The sequence below is a fragment of the Cryptotermes secundus genome, unplaced genomic scaffold (genome assembly GCF_002891405.2).
Source record: "Cryptotermes secundus unplaced genomic scaffold, Csec_1.0 scaffold181, whole genome shotgun sequence".
NCBI lineage: Eukaryota > Metazoa > Arthropoda > Insecta > Blattodea > Kalotermitidae > Cryptotermes > Cryptotermes secundus.
This window is the reverse complement of record NW_019723906.1, coordinates 3,930,924-3,948,552: the sequence shown is the minus strand read 5'-3', so window position 1 is coordinate 3,948,552 and position 17,629 is coordinate 3,930,924. Positions and strand designations below refer to the sequence as shown.

Here is a 17,629-nt window from a genome sequence, read left to right as displayed (position 1 = left end):
AGCGGTCTAAGGCATGTACTGTCTTCGCTCGCTTGGAAACCGGGATCGTTGGTTCGAATCCCACTCAGGGCATGGATCTTTAGTTTTTGTGTGTGCATTTTTCTGTGTTTCTGTACAGGTAGAGGCCTTACGACGAGCTGATCACCCGCCCAAGGAGTCCTACCGAATGTGTAAGATCTAGAAAAACGGAAGTGAACGGAGAAGTTCATGGCGGTAGGCTTAGGCCCACTGGGGCTGTAGTGCCAAGGAAAAAAAAAATCTTTATTGGAAATGGAAGAAGTATATAATGAGCCAATGGTTCCCAAATTGTGTTCTGTGGAACACTGGGGTTCAGCGAAATGGAAATAAGGGTTCCGAAAGAAAATTCCCTCATAATATAGAAACGATAATTTAAATATTATTATACTATTATTATAATAAAGTTACATAATATTCGTTTTAAGCTTCTTTAGATTTGAAATGTCACTTTCAAAGAATGCAATTAACGAACTAAATATGTTTGTGTCTCAGAGGTGAAAGCTTACCAAGACGAGCAGCTAGTCAGCAGAACTTGCTACCTACTTCATGCTGGTTTCTTGTTTAGCTTATTCTTCGACCCTGAAGATGGGGAGACATACTCCTCCGAAACGTCCGTTAACGTTCAACGAACTGCTCGACATTATATCCCGGAAGATACACCTCTTGTTTAAGGCCGCACCATAGCTCAAGCGGTTAGTCGCTGGCTTCCGGGTTCTATCCCGGGTCTGGTCAAGTGGAATTTTTGGTGCACAAAGTGGCGCTGGGGCGGGTTTTCTCCGAGTACTTCGGTTTCCCCTGCCAGTCTTCATTCCACCAAATTCTCCATCATCATAATCACCCGGGGCAGGCTACGATAGACCAATCAGTGGCCGCCGTGCCGAGTGGGCCCAGTTGGACTACACCCCCCACTAAGCGAATTTAATTTAATTTTTTACACCTCTTGTTTTAACTTTATTTATTATCATCCTTACTTATCTTTGATCTAGACTTTTAGCTTCATATATAAAGATTTTATTAGGGGCTAAGTTAAAGTATTTTGAGTGCGAAAATTGAGTGGTCACACTGAATAGGGTAACACTGATTTGGGGAGCAAATCAATTACTTTGGTAGCCATTCAGTAAGTTAATTAGTTTTGTAGTTAATAATGTCAGCTAATTATCCTCTCAGACACTGTACTAGGTAATATAGTTAACTATTTTGATACCGCAGTCCTACTCAATTACTTACTGATTTAGTGAGTTAGTGAGTCTGCCTAGAAGTTGACCAGTCCATTTTCCTTGCTTGCACATTTCTGCTGGGCAAATGAAGGACACGCATATGTTTCAGCTAGGCAATGAACTTGCCCCCGGTTATCTGCCTTCCTGGGACCCAAGCATGTTTACGGAAAGGTATTTAATTCACAGGAACATGTTCGTATTGTAGACTCTGTAATCAGGCATGAGAGGCAACTTATAGCCGACGTATAGCACCTTAGGTACCTATACTGAGGACTCTGCAAGGTTTCCAGACAGGATTCTACGTGCCATTTTTTTTTCCGTGTATTTCTGCATTTTGATCATGTATGATAAACAGTGGTTTTTCAGTGAGGTGTGAGCCACATTACTAAGGGACGCCACATTGAAGCCTTGTAAAAAGTTCAAAAACTTAGAAACTGTATTGACTTAAGAAACAGAACCCCCCGTATTGTTACTTCTCGTTCGGTTTCAGTACGTTTTTAAGTTGTATGCTCAATTATGATATATTCTGTATTCCTAACCGAAGCTATGTAAATAGTTCGAGATTCCACTATATCTTTCAATTGTGATGTATTCGCCGATCTACACCGGCGTCTAAGTAAATCTGTCTGAAACTGCCATCGAATCCACGTAAAACTGGCTGGTTGAAACGTAACAGAGCTCAGTTGGTATGGGTGCCGATCACATGGAAAGCAAGAATTGGATCTGAAGTCAATTTATGGGACCCGAAACGCAATGCGGCATCTCAGTAGTGTTATAAACGAAGATTCTAAGGGACTGGACGAATATAAATCATAAACATATTGTGAGTCCTTAACAGGACTCGAAAACGAGAAGGGATTCATTAAAATGCTCTCTATAAATAGACTATGGGACTAAAGTGAAAATTGTCCCTGTTTTTAACTATCTAAGCGCTACGCCATGAAGGCGTATGGGGCAGTGGATTTATATATCCATATTTTCATCAATTCAGCACTATTTGGAGGTGAGTGGTCAGCTTCACGCCCCTGCTGCTTTATCCCCGGGGAAACAGCACTAAGTACCCATTGAATAGAAGGCTGGGTGGGCTCCAGAGCTGGTCTGGACGACGTGGAGAAGAGAAAATTATTGACCCCACCGGAATTCGAATTCAAATACCTCCGTCATCCAACCCGTAGCCAGTCGCTATACAGACTACGCTATCCCGGCTCCTTGGACCTGGGAACTCTTGAATTAACTGGGGGACAGGCCTCTCTACTGCGCACTGTAATTTGAAATGTCACGCCTTCAAATTGGATCCAGTCAAAGACGCCACTTGTCAACGGTGACCAAACAAGCAAGAAGCAGTATCGCATTACCCAAGCAACTGTGAGGCCTCAGCGAAGTTGAGATTTCGTCCCCTGAGTCTCAAGTTTAAGGAATACTGTGACTACTTAGACAGCCATTAAGTAAAGTACTATACATCATCGAAACTTACAGGACTAAGCAGGAGCTACACAATAGATCGAAAACAGTTGCAGTGTCAGGGTCGGTTTGGCTCACCCATCATTCATTATGCTTTGTACCAGTGAGCTGAAATGCCTTTGCTCCATCCCTACTCCTCTGATCACTCTGTCACTCTTTGTCATCCTTAACTTTGTGCTTATCTGTCACATTACTACCTACACATTACACCTCCTTTCTTCTGTATTTCTCACATCTTTGTCTGCTTCCTTATGCCCTTTACTTCCTTCATTACGTACATCTTTATTGTTCCAATGTTTTTTCAGTGTCTCTACGCATCTTTAAGCTCACATTTGTGTGGCCCCATATATTTGTTCCAGCTTCACTTTTGCAGCCATAACTTTCAAAGGTCCACTGTTTTTTTAGTCATGTCAGGGGGTACCTTGTTGGCCCATTGTGGGGTTTAAGGCACAATGCCCATCACATTGTGTTAAATGGCCTTGTAATAACTATACTGGTTTCCAACGGAAAATTAATATTGGACTCTACGACAGATGATCATACAACCTTCACATATTTTGTCACAAGGGACCCTTGATTTTTTCTAAATTTCTATAGTCTTCCTTAATAACTAATAACTGAAATTTAGAGCAGTTCTATCCAGCGACGTCAAGTACCTTGGACTAGTATTAGACAAGGGACTGACATGGAGAAAGCAGCTGGACAAAGTTATTAACAAAGCCTATAAGGCTTTTTGGACATGCAGGGGCATGTTTGGTAAAACTTGGGGACTACAGCCGCACGTTGTACATTGCGTATATACTGCGGTTGTGAGACCCATAATTACTTATGGTGTCACAGTATGGTGGCCCAGAGTTAAATTCAAGACTAGCAAGACAGAACTTGGCAAATTGCAAAGGTTGGCTTGCTTAGGTATAACAGGAGCATTTCGAACATCTCCAACAGCTGCACTGGAGATACTTCTTGGACTCCCCCCACTGCATATACAGTTGGATGCGGAGGCCAAGGCAGGAATTTACCGTCTCCAGTGCAGTGGACAATGGAAACCTAGATCTGATGGTTTCGGTCATGCAGACATGACCCAGGACATGAAAAAAGAACCCATATTGCAAATTGGGTCTGACAACACGATACTGAGACATGTATATGAAAAACCCTTCACGGTCAGATTTCCTGACAGGAGTGAATGGGAAAACGGGTTTCAGCCCGACAGAAAAGGGGGACTGATCTGGTATACAGATGGTTCCAAGACAAATAAGGGCACTGGAGCTGGTGTGTACTGCCATGGCACGAGGCGGAAACTTAGTTTCCGCCTTGGGCGGTACACGACAGTATTCCAGGCAGAAGTATATGCCATTAAAGCATGTATTATGGAGAATTTAGATAGGAACTATAGAAATAGGAACATCTACATTCTATCTGACAGCCAAGCTGCACTTAAAGCTCTTGACAAACACCAGATTAATTCAAAATTGGTCTAGGATTGCCACAAAACCCTCATGGAACTGGCCAAACATAACAGGGTACAACTGATATGGGTGCCAGGGCATGAGGGTATTGCTGAAAATGAAGCAGCAGACCAATTAGCTAAAATTGTAGCTGAACACCCGTTCATAGGACCTGAACCAGCCTGTGGCATCTCTCTAGGAGTTACCAAACAGGCAATCAGGGACCGGACTAACATGAAACACAAGGAATACTGGGAATCCTTAACTGGACTCAGGCAAGCAAAGGGACTCATACGAGGACCTTCTGCTAAAAGAGCGAAGGAACTGTTGAAGCTCAACAGGAACCAGCTACAATGGGTTGTAGGACTACTTACACGACACTGTCACCTCAAAGGACACCTGTCCAACTGGGACTGAGTGATAGTCCCACCTGTGAGAGGTGTCAGCTAGAAGATGAAACAGCCACACACATCCTGTGCGAATGTGAGGCATTAGCTTATTTAAGATTACGTCACTTGGGCCAGTACTTCATGGAACCAAGTGACTATTTTGATGTCCCCACGTCCAAGATCCTGCGCTTCATCCGAAGCGTCGGGTTGTTGAGGGAGTAATTAAAAAAGGGGAAGCACAATAGACCTAAGGTCGCGGTGCAAGGGCCGAGAAGGTCTAAGCCTCATATATTCTTCTTCTTCTAGAGCAGTTCTATCTTCTAGGACGAAGCGCCGTGTAGTCCGTTGAAAGTCAACTGATGTTTCGACGGAACATGTGGCAGAGCTTGCTGCCTGCTCCATTGTGGTTTCTTGCTTGGCTTATTTTGACCCTGAAGATGGAGGCGACATGTTCCTCCAAAACGTCGGTTGACTTTCACTGGACTACATGGTGTTATATTCAACAACTCTTAAGTAATCACGGCTGTAAGAAGTTGAAATTCAGGTTGGTTTCCTTGTAAGTTTCAACTCATTTAACATCTGAGTATGGAATTGTAACCTATTTTAATTATTTAACTTAAAGCAGACATTATGTAACCACTGACCTGCACTGATAAACACTTTCTTAAATTTATATATGAATTTACAGTTATTTGTGGACTGATTATAACGCATTATTTTTACACTTCCATTTCAAAGCAATGTATTTACTTGTATTTATTTACGTTCCAAAAATCCAAGTACAGGTTGACACCATAGGCTATGGAACAAATCAAGTACAAATACATAATATCTGTACAATTATAGTTTTGCCTGAAAAGTTAATACGATCATGATACAGTATTAATATTACAATGCTAATTGGATACATACAGTACAGTCTGCAAACAAGCAAAATGAGACAGTAACATGCCTGGGAATACACTTTAGCTTAAAACTGATACCAGCTACTGTTTGTTTACATTGAAATATTCATCTATGGAGTAGGAGTGAGTAAGTGACGTTTCAGTGCTGTTTTAAATTGCTTAATGTTACCGATTGCTTTTTTGAAGCTTTGAGGGAGGATATTATACATGATGCTGAAGGAGTGAACTCCTTTTTGATATAGAGATAGATTTGTTTAATGTTGAAATTGAGTTTTTGCCTCATATTTATGTGATGGATGTCCACTAATCAGTCTCATGAAAGAGTTAATGTCTAATGTTCACCCACAAATCTGGGTTCCATTGAAAATCAGAATTCAGTAATTTATCATGTCAACTGCTGACATGCTAACATCTGATTGCTCTAATTTTGGGGTCTTGTGACGCAGTATATACTTGTATTTATGTATGGTCATATATCTGAGTAAGTCTTTGTCATAAACAGTATGCGCCAAAAGATGCAGTACTGAAACTCGCACATCTTGAACGCACATGTGCGTTTGTCGACGGGGCATAGCTCCAGCCGCACGTGTTCCCAGTAGTGAAAAGGAAGTTGCATTGTGCACCTGTTGTTGGAAATGGGTCTCTCGATGGAGGAAAAAGTATTCATAGTTGAGCATTATTTCCGCTCATATGGAAGTGGTCACCAGACAACTCGCTTCCTTGGTTTTCAGCAGCTAGATGTTATCGTTCAGAAACCACTACCTAGTACACATGACGATATGGTGTGCCATCTCAGCACATGGTATATTAAGTCCCTATTTCATTGAGGGTGAGGAAGACAATGCTTTTACCGTCACCCAAGAACGCTACAAGGACATGGTGATCGGACCATTTCTTCAGGATTTGAGAAGGTTCTGTTGTGCAAGGGGCCTTCACATGAATAGACAGTGGTATCAGCAGGACGTCTTCATTTTGGTACTGTATATTTTGGTGCACACTGTATGTAGCAGAGAGGGCAGGGCATTTGAAATGCTTCTGTGTGTGTCATGCAAATATTGATCCATAATTGTATTTAGATCAGTATTCTTAAGAGGAGTTTGACAAAGACAAGGAAGTCACCTGTTTGTAACATGATTTACTCAGTTCACAAGAGATCTGGAAGAACATGCAGTGATGGTCAATGGAGGGCAGGAACAATCAGAAGACAGAATCCAGTATTTACAAGCCCTTCCATCTCAGATTACAAAGAGGCACCTAGTATCAGTGAATATTCTTTCCCACTATAATGCATTACTCTGTCATGTCAGACTCTGGTGTCTTAACTGTATACAAGGGCTTAGGATTATTTCGCTACCAAGCTCTAGGATTTCATATTTTTTACCAGGGAAGTCCAAATAAAGTTGAACAATAATGATGATGATGACAACAACAACAACAACAATTAAATTTTTTATTTTTCCATCCTAACTCAACACCTACATACAGGAGCCAATTACAAAGTTAGCACAATCGCATGATCAAAAAGCAAATGAGAACAATACACATACATAGGATAAATTCTCACATAAAACATTCTACTCTGCAGTAGACACAGGATAAGAATAACTTCACATGAACACTGAATGCAACAAAATACCATAACTACCAATTAGGAATGTTACCATAAGATTGGTGTTAAACAATGGACACTGTTAAAAATTTAATTTGTCATTAAGGTGCAGTAAGTTGAAGGATGTTTATTTTGTGACAAAAGGAAGTAGGTACGGGATTAGGTCTCATGTTTCTGGCTGGAATTCTGATACCAGGAATTTATAGAAGTGAATGGTGGGTAACAAAAAACTGTTTGTGAATTCCTTGTAAATAATGCCCCAAAATAACACCATCTCTATCAAAAAGGTGTGTAATTTTACATTATCCAAAACATACTTACTACAATTGCATGAAATATAATTCTTAAAGAAACAGCTGTAACATATGGTAGGAACTTTCCCTGGACATGTTCTAGCTCCCTGGAGTCAGTGCCTGTATGAGAATTTCCAACAATAAAAGCACTGTCAAGTTTTGTTCTAACTATACACACAGTGCAACAAAAAACTGTATTATGAAAGAAAGGAGAAAGTAACAATCCGTACTAGACCTAACACCTTTATGATATAAAAAATTAAATACTGTACATGCTGATGAAAATAAAATCTAGACTCAAGAAAAACGCAATTTGTATGCAAAATAACACAGGTACACAGAATGTATGTCAGAAAACCAATTTAATTTTTCAGAAGAAAGAGCAGCATCACAAAGATTCATGGTGATGGTCTTTCAATTATTTTAGTGTAGTCCATTGATTTTGGTTTCGTTATGAACATAAAACTGTGTCCCCGAAACACCAGAGGCTATGGCGGCGATGTGTGTGTCTAGGCCTAATAGTATGTGAGCAGCCTTGGCTATTTGCTTCTGTGTGAAACACTAAACTACAGACATATGATGCAAGCTATATTTGACAACAGCTATTCCATTAGTGTGTGATAATAAAATTAAATTTCAAAAAGTGTGGCATTAAAATTAAGAATACAAATCTGAAAGGATCATTTCACCTATGCAAGCAACATCAGTGAAATCCATAACTGCTAAGACAAATTCTTCTGCCTTGTCTTGAACTCTAGACAATGTGTCTGGATCCATATGAAGGGTTCCCTTCCAGTGGACTTAGCCCATGGACCAATGATCTAACCTTCTTCAAGGGTTCTGTAATGAATGTATCCATTTCACTGTAGAATGTGGTTTAGAAAGCCAGTCAGTACAGCAGTAAAATTACTGTGTGAGAGAAACAAAGGGAAAAGGATTAAATATTGCATGTGCCACATACTAGGCTTAAGTTTTAACAGGTGGTAGCAGCTGGATGTGACATACGCACTCCTGGTCGTGGTGGCAGCTAGCGACGGCACTGATGGTGGCTGGTGGTGGTGGCAGGTGCTGGCTGCTGAAACTAGAACTGCTAGCAGGTGGCTGTACTTTGCCTAGCTTAATCAAATGCATGATCAATTTCAAGTGAAAAAAGAGTAGGCTGTCACTGATATGGTTTTGAGGACTGCCTTCTGACTGGCAAACTGCATAGCTTGGGAGAATATGCTCTGAACGAGATGAGTTTAGTGACGAGTGTGTATAGTAATTTACCACCCCTATGTCACCTTGCACCTCAGCACAAAATGGACATAGCCTAGGTCACCTTACACACCAGAATAAGAGGGACATTGCTTGGTTAAATCTCTCAAAAGCAATTTGTCATGCATGAAGGTGGGGGGGGGTCCATCCATTCTTTCCTCACAATTTAATTTTTGAAGTAATATGTATGAAACATATTTATACACAAGAAAAGGATCAGTGGATTCTAAAGGGTTCTCACAATGGCGTATAACACAGAAAATGATTTGGTTTTCGGGCTTTTTCCATCGTCCAGTATTCTGGAGAAAAGAAAACACGACGTTTCGGAAACTGGATCCTCAACTGAACGGGGGGGGGGAGAAGACATCTACTAAGTTGGGCCCCTTACAAAGAGGTAATCTCAATCATTGGATACTTCAAAGTATCATAACCTCAAAGGTTGTTTTGTACACACTTGAAATGAAAGCATAATTTCCTAGTACAATTATTTTAATTACTCATTCCAAACCCCAAATTTTCGATCTCATTCTTCATTACTGTTAACACGCACTTTACATTCACCGTAATTTCGTCACTGATATGTAAGAGGTAATCTATTTCTGTTGCAACTGTGTGAATGAATCTTCTGTGCATCGATGCCGTTAAAATCTTATAAATCTGGGGATAAAACTATTACAAAAATCGCCCCCTACTTGAAATTTCAACGAAACACCAATTCCTGTCCCAGCGGCCCTTGGTGTTGCCAACTTCATAAAAATGATATACTCTACTCCTGACCGAGGCCTTAATCTCTGTGACAGAACGTAGTGTTGCAAACATATTTGCTATGAGAGAACGGAGGTAGTGGGAGTGAACGATATTTCTAGGTTAAAATTTGTTTACTTTTTTACGAGTTGTCACGTAGGTCTGTGTAATACTGTGTATTTAAACTTGAATCGTGTATCTGAGGCATATAAAATACAAATGCGTTTTAATGATAGAGAACTTGTTCAAATCAGTTTGGGTGATGCAGAATTGGAGGGGCGACTTAATCATCGCCGCCCCCTTAGCGGCAATTTCAGCCAAAAAGGTAATATAGACATGCCATTTTTATTTCATATAAATGTACATTTCATGCGCATAGATGTTGAAGTTTAGAGTCCAATCTGTTTAGCATAGTTTCACTTTCTCATTGTGTTAGAAACCTGCCCAATTATGTAACGTTCAAAGATAAAGTATGTAGATTTTTCTGATTGCAGGATTCAAGGAGAGATGGTTTAAGCTGAAGTCGAACCTACTTTTCTATTTCCGCATAAGTGAAATTGGAAAAATTTATGAAAAACAGGTATGGTATCTATAGCAGTTTCCCCCTTAATTTAATGTTCTATGTGAAGAAAAAATACGTATTCCTTAGCTTTATATTTATACATTCCTGCACATATTTGTTATTGTGCTTCAGTTCATTATTGGATTTCCCGTTGATTTTGTAAATTCAACTTTCTCTTTTGGATCAATTTTGATAGATACTAGTTATCTGTCAAGAGGTCTGTGCTGTTGATAGGTTACCTGTATTTCACATATATTAGTGATGGTTATAACATTGTTTTGACAAGGGTTTCTTTGTCATGCAGAAAATGAGACTGTAAATTTACATGTTCAAATAATGTGAGGATAGGTTACGGTATATCTACAATATGGTAGTCCGTCACCTTTGATGAGTTTGGATCCACTTGTGTTCTCGCAAGTAACCATAAATAATAATAATAATAATAATAAACTGTAAGCAAAATCCAAATTCAGTTACAGTTCAGGGGGCTTAAGTAGGTTAGAATAAATTTGAGTTAGTTACTCTAAATAAAGCACAAATTTAGAAGGGATTATAAGAGGCCATTACATTATAAATGTTCATAGACCAGTTAGACAAGAGTTGTATTCTTTGTGATTGTGCATCCCTCACTGCTCTTAACTGTCAGTTGTTACGTACATAGATCTTGCTGACAAAGGTAGTAAGATGTACTACAAATAGAGGAATAATTATTTTCTTCTGTTTCCTTAAAATTTACAACACATAAGAACTAGATTGCAAATGGTACATACAAATTGATATCATCATGTAAGAAATGTCATATACCATCTCACAGACATTATTTATATAATTACATAAGTATTTCTACTGCATGTTTTGGTTATATCACCATCATCAGTGGAGGTTACACACAAGTTACACAAAAGGTACTAGAATCGATATACAAATAAAGTTTGTGAGGGAGTATACACAAAAGCCTCTTGCAGCTGTTACACAAACAGGATGCAATAATATAAAATAATAATAATAACAACAACAACAACAACCTCCCCTACCTCCTTTTGCATATGCATGCACATTTGAAGAATGAAACTTGTGACAAAAGTAAAACATCACTGAAACTTTTTATTTGTGTCTTTTTCAGCCTGCAGGAGTGTTTGTACTGGAAAATTCAAACATCCAGTATGAAGTTTGTAATGGTGTCCCGTTTGCATTCTCAGTAACATTTCGTGATGAGCCGGATCGTAAACATTTATTTTCTGGACGATCAGAAGACTATATCCATCAGTGGGTCACTGCTATGAAACAGGCTACGTATGTAAATTTAACTTGCTGAATCCTAAATGTAAAACCTGTCTGTTTACTGGTTTGCCCTAATTTAGTCTTTATTTTCAGATATGGACACTGGAGATCACAACTTGTTATCCTACAAACCAAAATCAATGCCAAAACTGGAAAAGTAAGAGTTCTCTTTACTTTAACCTTTGAAGCATGAAGTTCATCTAAATAGTATTAAACAATTCAGTTCCTACATTAATGTAAACACACTGAAACTCCATGACAAACATAATGCTGCTTAGGGAAATAAAAAAGGTAAAAAAGTAAAGTATATGCATGCTGATTTATGCATCACACCAAGACATATGGGGAAGTGGCAGTATAGGTCCACTGACTCTTATCTCAACACTTGATGATGAGAATGGTCAGTGTCACACCTTGACCACTTTACTACTCTGGAAAGAACTCATGGTACCCATTGGATAGGAGAGTGGGTGGACCCTACACTAGTCTCAACACTATGCAGAAGAAAAGAATCTCATACTCTTGCTAGGAAGTGAAATTTCAAATGCTTGAAGTTCTAAATTTAATTTTTGTGGAAAAATTGCTGGCCCAGCAGGTAAAATCCCAGCATAGGAGGCATAGCAATAAATATATTAATGGAGGTTGTTTCACTTGCAGGATCCACTGTTAATGTATCCACACAATCGGGGAACTGTGCGGGACTTCCAGTCACATCGTGGAAACAAGTCAGTTGGAGCTACTTCATCTAGTTTCCAGTGTCACTTGCGGCAGAAAGTGGAAGTTCGCAAAGATGAAAAGAGAACCTTTGAGAGTCATCTGAAGAGAATAGAAAGTAATTTATGTCAGAGTCATATACAACAAGAGGAACAAAGTGTCCATATGCCTCCAGAGAATCTCATAGAGCTATGAAGCTGTGACCAATGCTTTGCATTGTCGAATATGATTTCAGAGTCCCAAGCACTGGATGTACAAACCAACAGGAGTCCTTCCATAGTAAATAGAAATAGCAGGCTTACACAAATTTCAGGTGCCGGGTAACCACAGCACCTAAAATTTTGATGTTGACACTTTGTATTTTCTACGAAAAACAATTTATTTATTTTCTCTCTTTCCTTCAAATCTCTATCTCCTTTCTCCATTATTGCTTTTCCATCTGTTTTATTTGTCCTAGTGTATTTCCTGCCTCCTTTCTTCCCCCATTCATGTTAAAATAGTTCCATCACCCCTGTTCTTCCATTCCTTTATTCCTATGTCTCCTACCTTTCTGCCATACTGCTTTTTATCCCTTTTATTTATCCATCCCATCATTATTCCCATTCCGATATCCTAACAGTAGAAAAAGATAATCTGGCTTTTTCCCCATATCATAGCCATGGTGCAGTGAACGTTCTCCAAGCACGAAAGAAAATGCATATTATTTATAAGTAGACATATCAGTTGTCCTTTTGTTAATAAGAATGATTAAATTTCTCACCCAAAATATTTTGTTTTTATTCCGGTGCTTAGATTTATATTAAGTTTGTACAGCCCTGAGAAATGTTATCATGTTTGTACATGTTGGATCATGTTAATTGTATAATTTCATCTGAAAATGAAACCAGAATGAAGCATGAATTCTGCCGTTTGCTTCCTGCTTCATGCCGGTTTCTTGCTTGGCTTGTTCTTTGATTCTGAAGATGGACGTAACATGTTTCTCAGAAACATCAGTCAATTTTCAGTGGACTACACAGCATTATATTGTATCCAGAAGATACAACACGCCTCATTACATTTGCCAACCAAAGTTCTGAATTTATTTCATGTTTGCCCATTCACGTTACTTGTTTCATCTCATCTTTCTTAAATTACTTACCCTAGCAGTACAGGCTATAACCTTTAGGTATAATAATAATAATAATAATAAAATGGATGTGATGTGGATTGAACTTGCTCAATCCCATGAGACACTCATGGTGAGAGTGATATAATATCAAGGAAAAGCTGAGTAAATGTATACTGGTTAAGAATGTCTTTGTATTACTATGATCCTTTGTAGATGCTGCTGCAGCAGAAAATTTAAATTAAGGGATAATCGTATTTCTGTTCTGGAGTGATGACACTATGTTTTATTGGGCTCAGTTTCTGACATTTCAAAGTACCTGACTCCATCGAAATTTATGAGCGCCAGCTGTCTGGTTGCTTTATGTTGAAGGCAGAGACAGACAAGTTCTACAAGTCACAAAATCAGATCAGTACACTATGATGTATCTTCACCCAAGAATAGAAATAAGAATAAGCACGAACTACCATGAAAGCCCAAAGACATATATAAATTAAAAGCTATTTAAGTAACAAAAATAAAATGAATGCAGTAAACTCCTGATTATCCCATATAATCAGTAATAAGAATATGCAACTAACTTGTGAATTGGGACTTATAAAATGATGCAAACGTTTATAAGTGCATTTTACTCAAATGCTGTTAGTAGATATGAGTGTGGTTCTGAGAAGCTTCTTTGCTGTTTCTACACATTAAAAAGAAAAACCAAACAAAGAAAACCATCTCAAGTTTCCAAGTACATATTCAGCCGCAACATAAAATTCCCTTTGTTTTGTACTTGTTCCTTTTTAAAAAGCGGTTTCACACAAAGTTTATCTTTTGACATTGGATACACCAGTCAGTTTTATAAACAAAGCACTTAAATAATCTGCCCTTGGTTAATTGGAGGTCTACAGTATTTTACTATGCTGAATATGGCAACAGGTAACAGCTCACTGCATCCTGCATTTAATACAGCAGAATTGCCACATAGAGTAGAACATCCATTTAATGTTTCTCAATGTTTCTAACATTCATTTTCAGTGCTCCCAAGTAAGTAATCAGTGTTAAATTTCCTGCATTTAAAATTTTCCTCAGTTTGTTGTTCAAATACACTACTCTTAAACACTTAGAACTCTTAAATGCAGATTTCACTGTTATGTGGAACCAATAATTTGGGTTCCATGCATTTTGTTACATAGAAGTCAAGAATGAGCACACAGATATGTGTGAAATTCGAGATTTTGTCAGCAGTGCATATTAGCATTGTGGTCTTTTGCTGTGTGATGCCATGTAGTCTGGTAGGTACATACATATTTTGGAGGAACTTGCTGCTTCTGTCTTCAGATGTTTATCAGACTACACATAATCTTATGAAACAAACTGATACTTTGGTATTCTTTTCAGTGTAAAATATCAAAACGTTATCCTGCTGGTATTAATTTAATTCTTTGTTGATTTATTTATTTTATTGCTTAAGAGAAATTGTTATGTTATTATTATTTATTTATAGGAATTTTTCATAGATCTCTGAATATGACTGACTGTAAACATGTGCATTGTATAATTACATATATGCATAATTTTAAATCTCTTTAGTATGTATTATATGTGAAATATCCATATAAAGTTGTATTTAATTTTAGGATGCTTAATCATCATTTAGATTACACAACAAACCTGCTCATACAGGAATCTAAACTGGTCAGCATATCATATACAAATTGCAGTCATACCCCCTTTTAATGTTTCTCAATTTAAAGATTTTTCCCATTTAACATTTAGTTTCACTGATCCCAAATCAATATTCTCAGTGTTGAATTTGCTCCACTGAAGATGTTCTGTAGTTTAATGTTCAAATCCACTACTCCCAAAATAAATATTAACTGGGGGTTTCACAGTACTTCACTAATGAAAAAGGCATAGCATGTGTGAAGAATTTCATGTTGGAATTGGTGTATATTTGAACGTTATAGGTACTAAAATATTTGCAGATAAATAAATCGTCTATTTTCACAAGTTTTTTAGTTCTAATAAATAAATCACTGCACCAATAAAACTTACAGTAATCACAAAACAGACTGAATCCCACTGTCTGTTAAATCATATAGTCATATGATCCAACACTACCAAAAAGCTTGTCTTTTTTTTTATTTTTGATTATATGGGTTCTAAGTCCCACAGTTATTTCTAGACTTACATGTGACCAGATTTTAGAACACAAGCAAACTACGGGAGTGTAAGACATAAGTTCTTCAGCAGCATTTTCCAGGAAATAGACGTGTCTTATGTTTTGGAAAATACTATAGTTATTCACTTGACCCTTTGTCTGTGAAGTCCTGACGCAGTACTACCTACTGGAAATGCCAAGACTGTGTTTGGGTAAATTCAGTTGGAGACTGAAAAAACGTTTGAATCAACATTTTCTCTTTCCCAGTTCAACCTTGAATATCTGAGACTTGCACATGCCTCCAAATTAGTAATTAAGCTGTAGCAGAGAAGTGGAAATACAGTACGGTTTCATACTAAAGCTTTAATGAAGTGGTGCCCAGAAGATTGAGACAATAAAAGATTGTAATTTTAGTGCCTTAGTATAAGAATACCCATTTACACAAACTTTACATGAACACAATTTCATATCATTTTTTTAAATAATTAAAAGAGAAAATGAGATTTGTACATGGCTAAAATGAATTAAATTAAGATTAACATATTCACTGCCATGCCTTCATACCAGACCAGCGATTTTTCTACAAAGACTGGATTTTGAACATACTAATTTCTAAGTGGAGGTGGAAGACATTTTGACTCTTTCAAGCTTCGACATGCTACACGTTAAGTTTCTGTGCATTTGACTAACAACTGTAGGAGAAAATAACATTTATGTACACAGTAACAACAGGATGTCACTTGACAGGATCATCACTGGCACCCAGTAAACATGAACTTACCAGATGACAGAATTGACAGTGAATTTGTTACTTTAATTATGTACTTATCAATGACTATTATGAATGGTGACACCAGAAAATCTGAAGTTATACGATTCTGAGTTAAACAATCACTCTTGGGCATATGCCTATGATATAATTTTGAGGAAACCAGTGTAACATGTACGGTCAAAGAAACAAAGTAATATAACCAGCAGATGTAAATAATTTTAGAAAATTTTATTATTTTATTGTAATTAGCTTCAATGAAATGTGTATATCTTGTGTGAAATACACTGTGACTGTCCACTTTCAAACAGCAGGAACTTGCATTACATTTTAGCCTAGTTTCCTTATTCTTTGAGAAAAATGAAGAGCCTGTGGAATTGCCATGTTTATGTGTCTTTTTCTGTGCCATTTAACCTTAAATTATCTGTGAAAGACACATACTTTCTTTCCATAATGTGAACTACATGTCAGTCATCCAGAATCTATATTTATTTTTGTGTTTCACTCATCAAGAACATCTTTTACAGTATTAAAATACTGAATGTGGCCATCATTTTAGACATCTTAAACATCCATCTCCCTTTGGTTGATATTTTAAGATACTTTCTGGAATACTGTCAGATCTCACCCTATCAAAAGCGATTTTCTAATTTCTGTTGTACTCTTGTATAAATTCTCTTCTTTGTGAAATTTATTTCATTTTTTTTTACAGTCTGAAACAGTTTAATCCACAGTCCTCGTGAAACACATTTCTACTCATATCACTTCTCTCATCGGGGGCACACAGTAGCGTAGTTAGTTGAGGCACTATGCTACAAGCCGGAAGGACACAGGTTTGAGTCCTAACAAGGTCATTGGATTTTCCAATTGACCTAATCCTTCCATCTGCACTATGGCCCTGGGGTCAACTCAGCCTATAACAGAAACGAGCAAAGGACAGCTGGCGCATAACGCTGATAACCTCACTGTCATCTGTGAGCTGACTTGTCTGGAAAATGTAGGAGCTTCAACCTCTCACAGCCCTATGGACCTCCACAGCCTGTTACAGGGGTAGCTTTACCTTTATCAGCCCCGTCATCAGTTCTCATTATCCGTGATTCAGTACCACAAGATAATGTTGTTCCACATCTCCACAGTTTATTAATCACAATCATCCAACTAATAACCTGTGCAGGAGAGAAAATTTAATCAAATAGGCTATAAAAGAAAAACTGGTTAAATTCAAGGCACATCTTAGAGCCATCTTCCTTCTCTCCGCCTCTCATAAAGAATGGACCACTCTTTTATATTTCTACAGATTTATGGCCTACATGGGGTCAAACATATCATTATTTGATAAAGGTAAATTTCTCCCTGTGCTTAATTAAGCATCATGCCAGTAAGACATGGTGGAGTGGAGGTACAGCTCCATACATTTTTAACCTCGGCACTAAACAGAGGTGACTGGTCAAGTTTATGAACCTGCCACTTCAGCCCTGGGAAAAGAGACCCCAGTATGCACTAGGTAGGAGGTTGGGTGGGCTCCAGAGCCAGTCTGGACTTGATGTCGATGAAAACAACCTCCAGAAATCAAAACCTGATTTATAGCTCATCCACCACATTGGTTAGTCACTGTACCAAATGAGCTGTTCTGGCTCCTAATGCCCCTTTTAATGCCTCACCAATTGCAAAGGTTTATTTACTACATACTGGTATAGAAGGTGGCATA

At 38.1% G+C, this 17,629-nt stretch overlaps 1 protein-coding gene and 1 long non-coding RNA gene across 2 annotated transcripts; one reads left to right on the top strand and one right to left on the bottom strand.

Moving 5' to 3' along the window:
* Window positions 1–6,874: 6,874 nt before the first annotated feature.
* LOC117282122 lies at window positions 6,875–8,618 on the bottom strand. Its single transcript, XR_004512752.1, has 2 exons — window positions 8,350–8,618; window positions 6,875–8,249 (listed from the first exon to the last, which is right to left on the bottom strand). It is a non-coding gene; the product is annotated as an uncharacterized LOC117282122 (long non-coding RNA).
* A 147-nt stretch (window positions 8,619–8,765) lies between these two features.
* On the top strand, window positions 8,766–16,770 carry LOC111861982 (pleckstrin homology domain-containing family J member 1). The gene is made up of 5 exons (XM_023846989.2): window positions 8,766–9,666; window positions 9,836–9,921; window positions 11,027–11,196; window positions 11,278–11,341; window positions 11,842–16,770. Exons 1-5 carry the CDS (start codon window positions 9,561–9,563, stop codon window positions 12,091–12,093), a joined length of 678 nt encoding a protein of 225 aa, XP_023702757.1. The 5' UTR covers window positions 8,766–9,560; the 3' UTR covers window positions 12,094–16,770.
* Window positions 16,771–17,629: the final 859 nt, after the last annotated feature.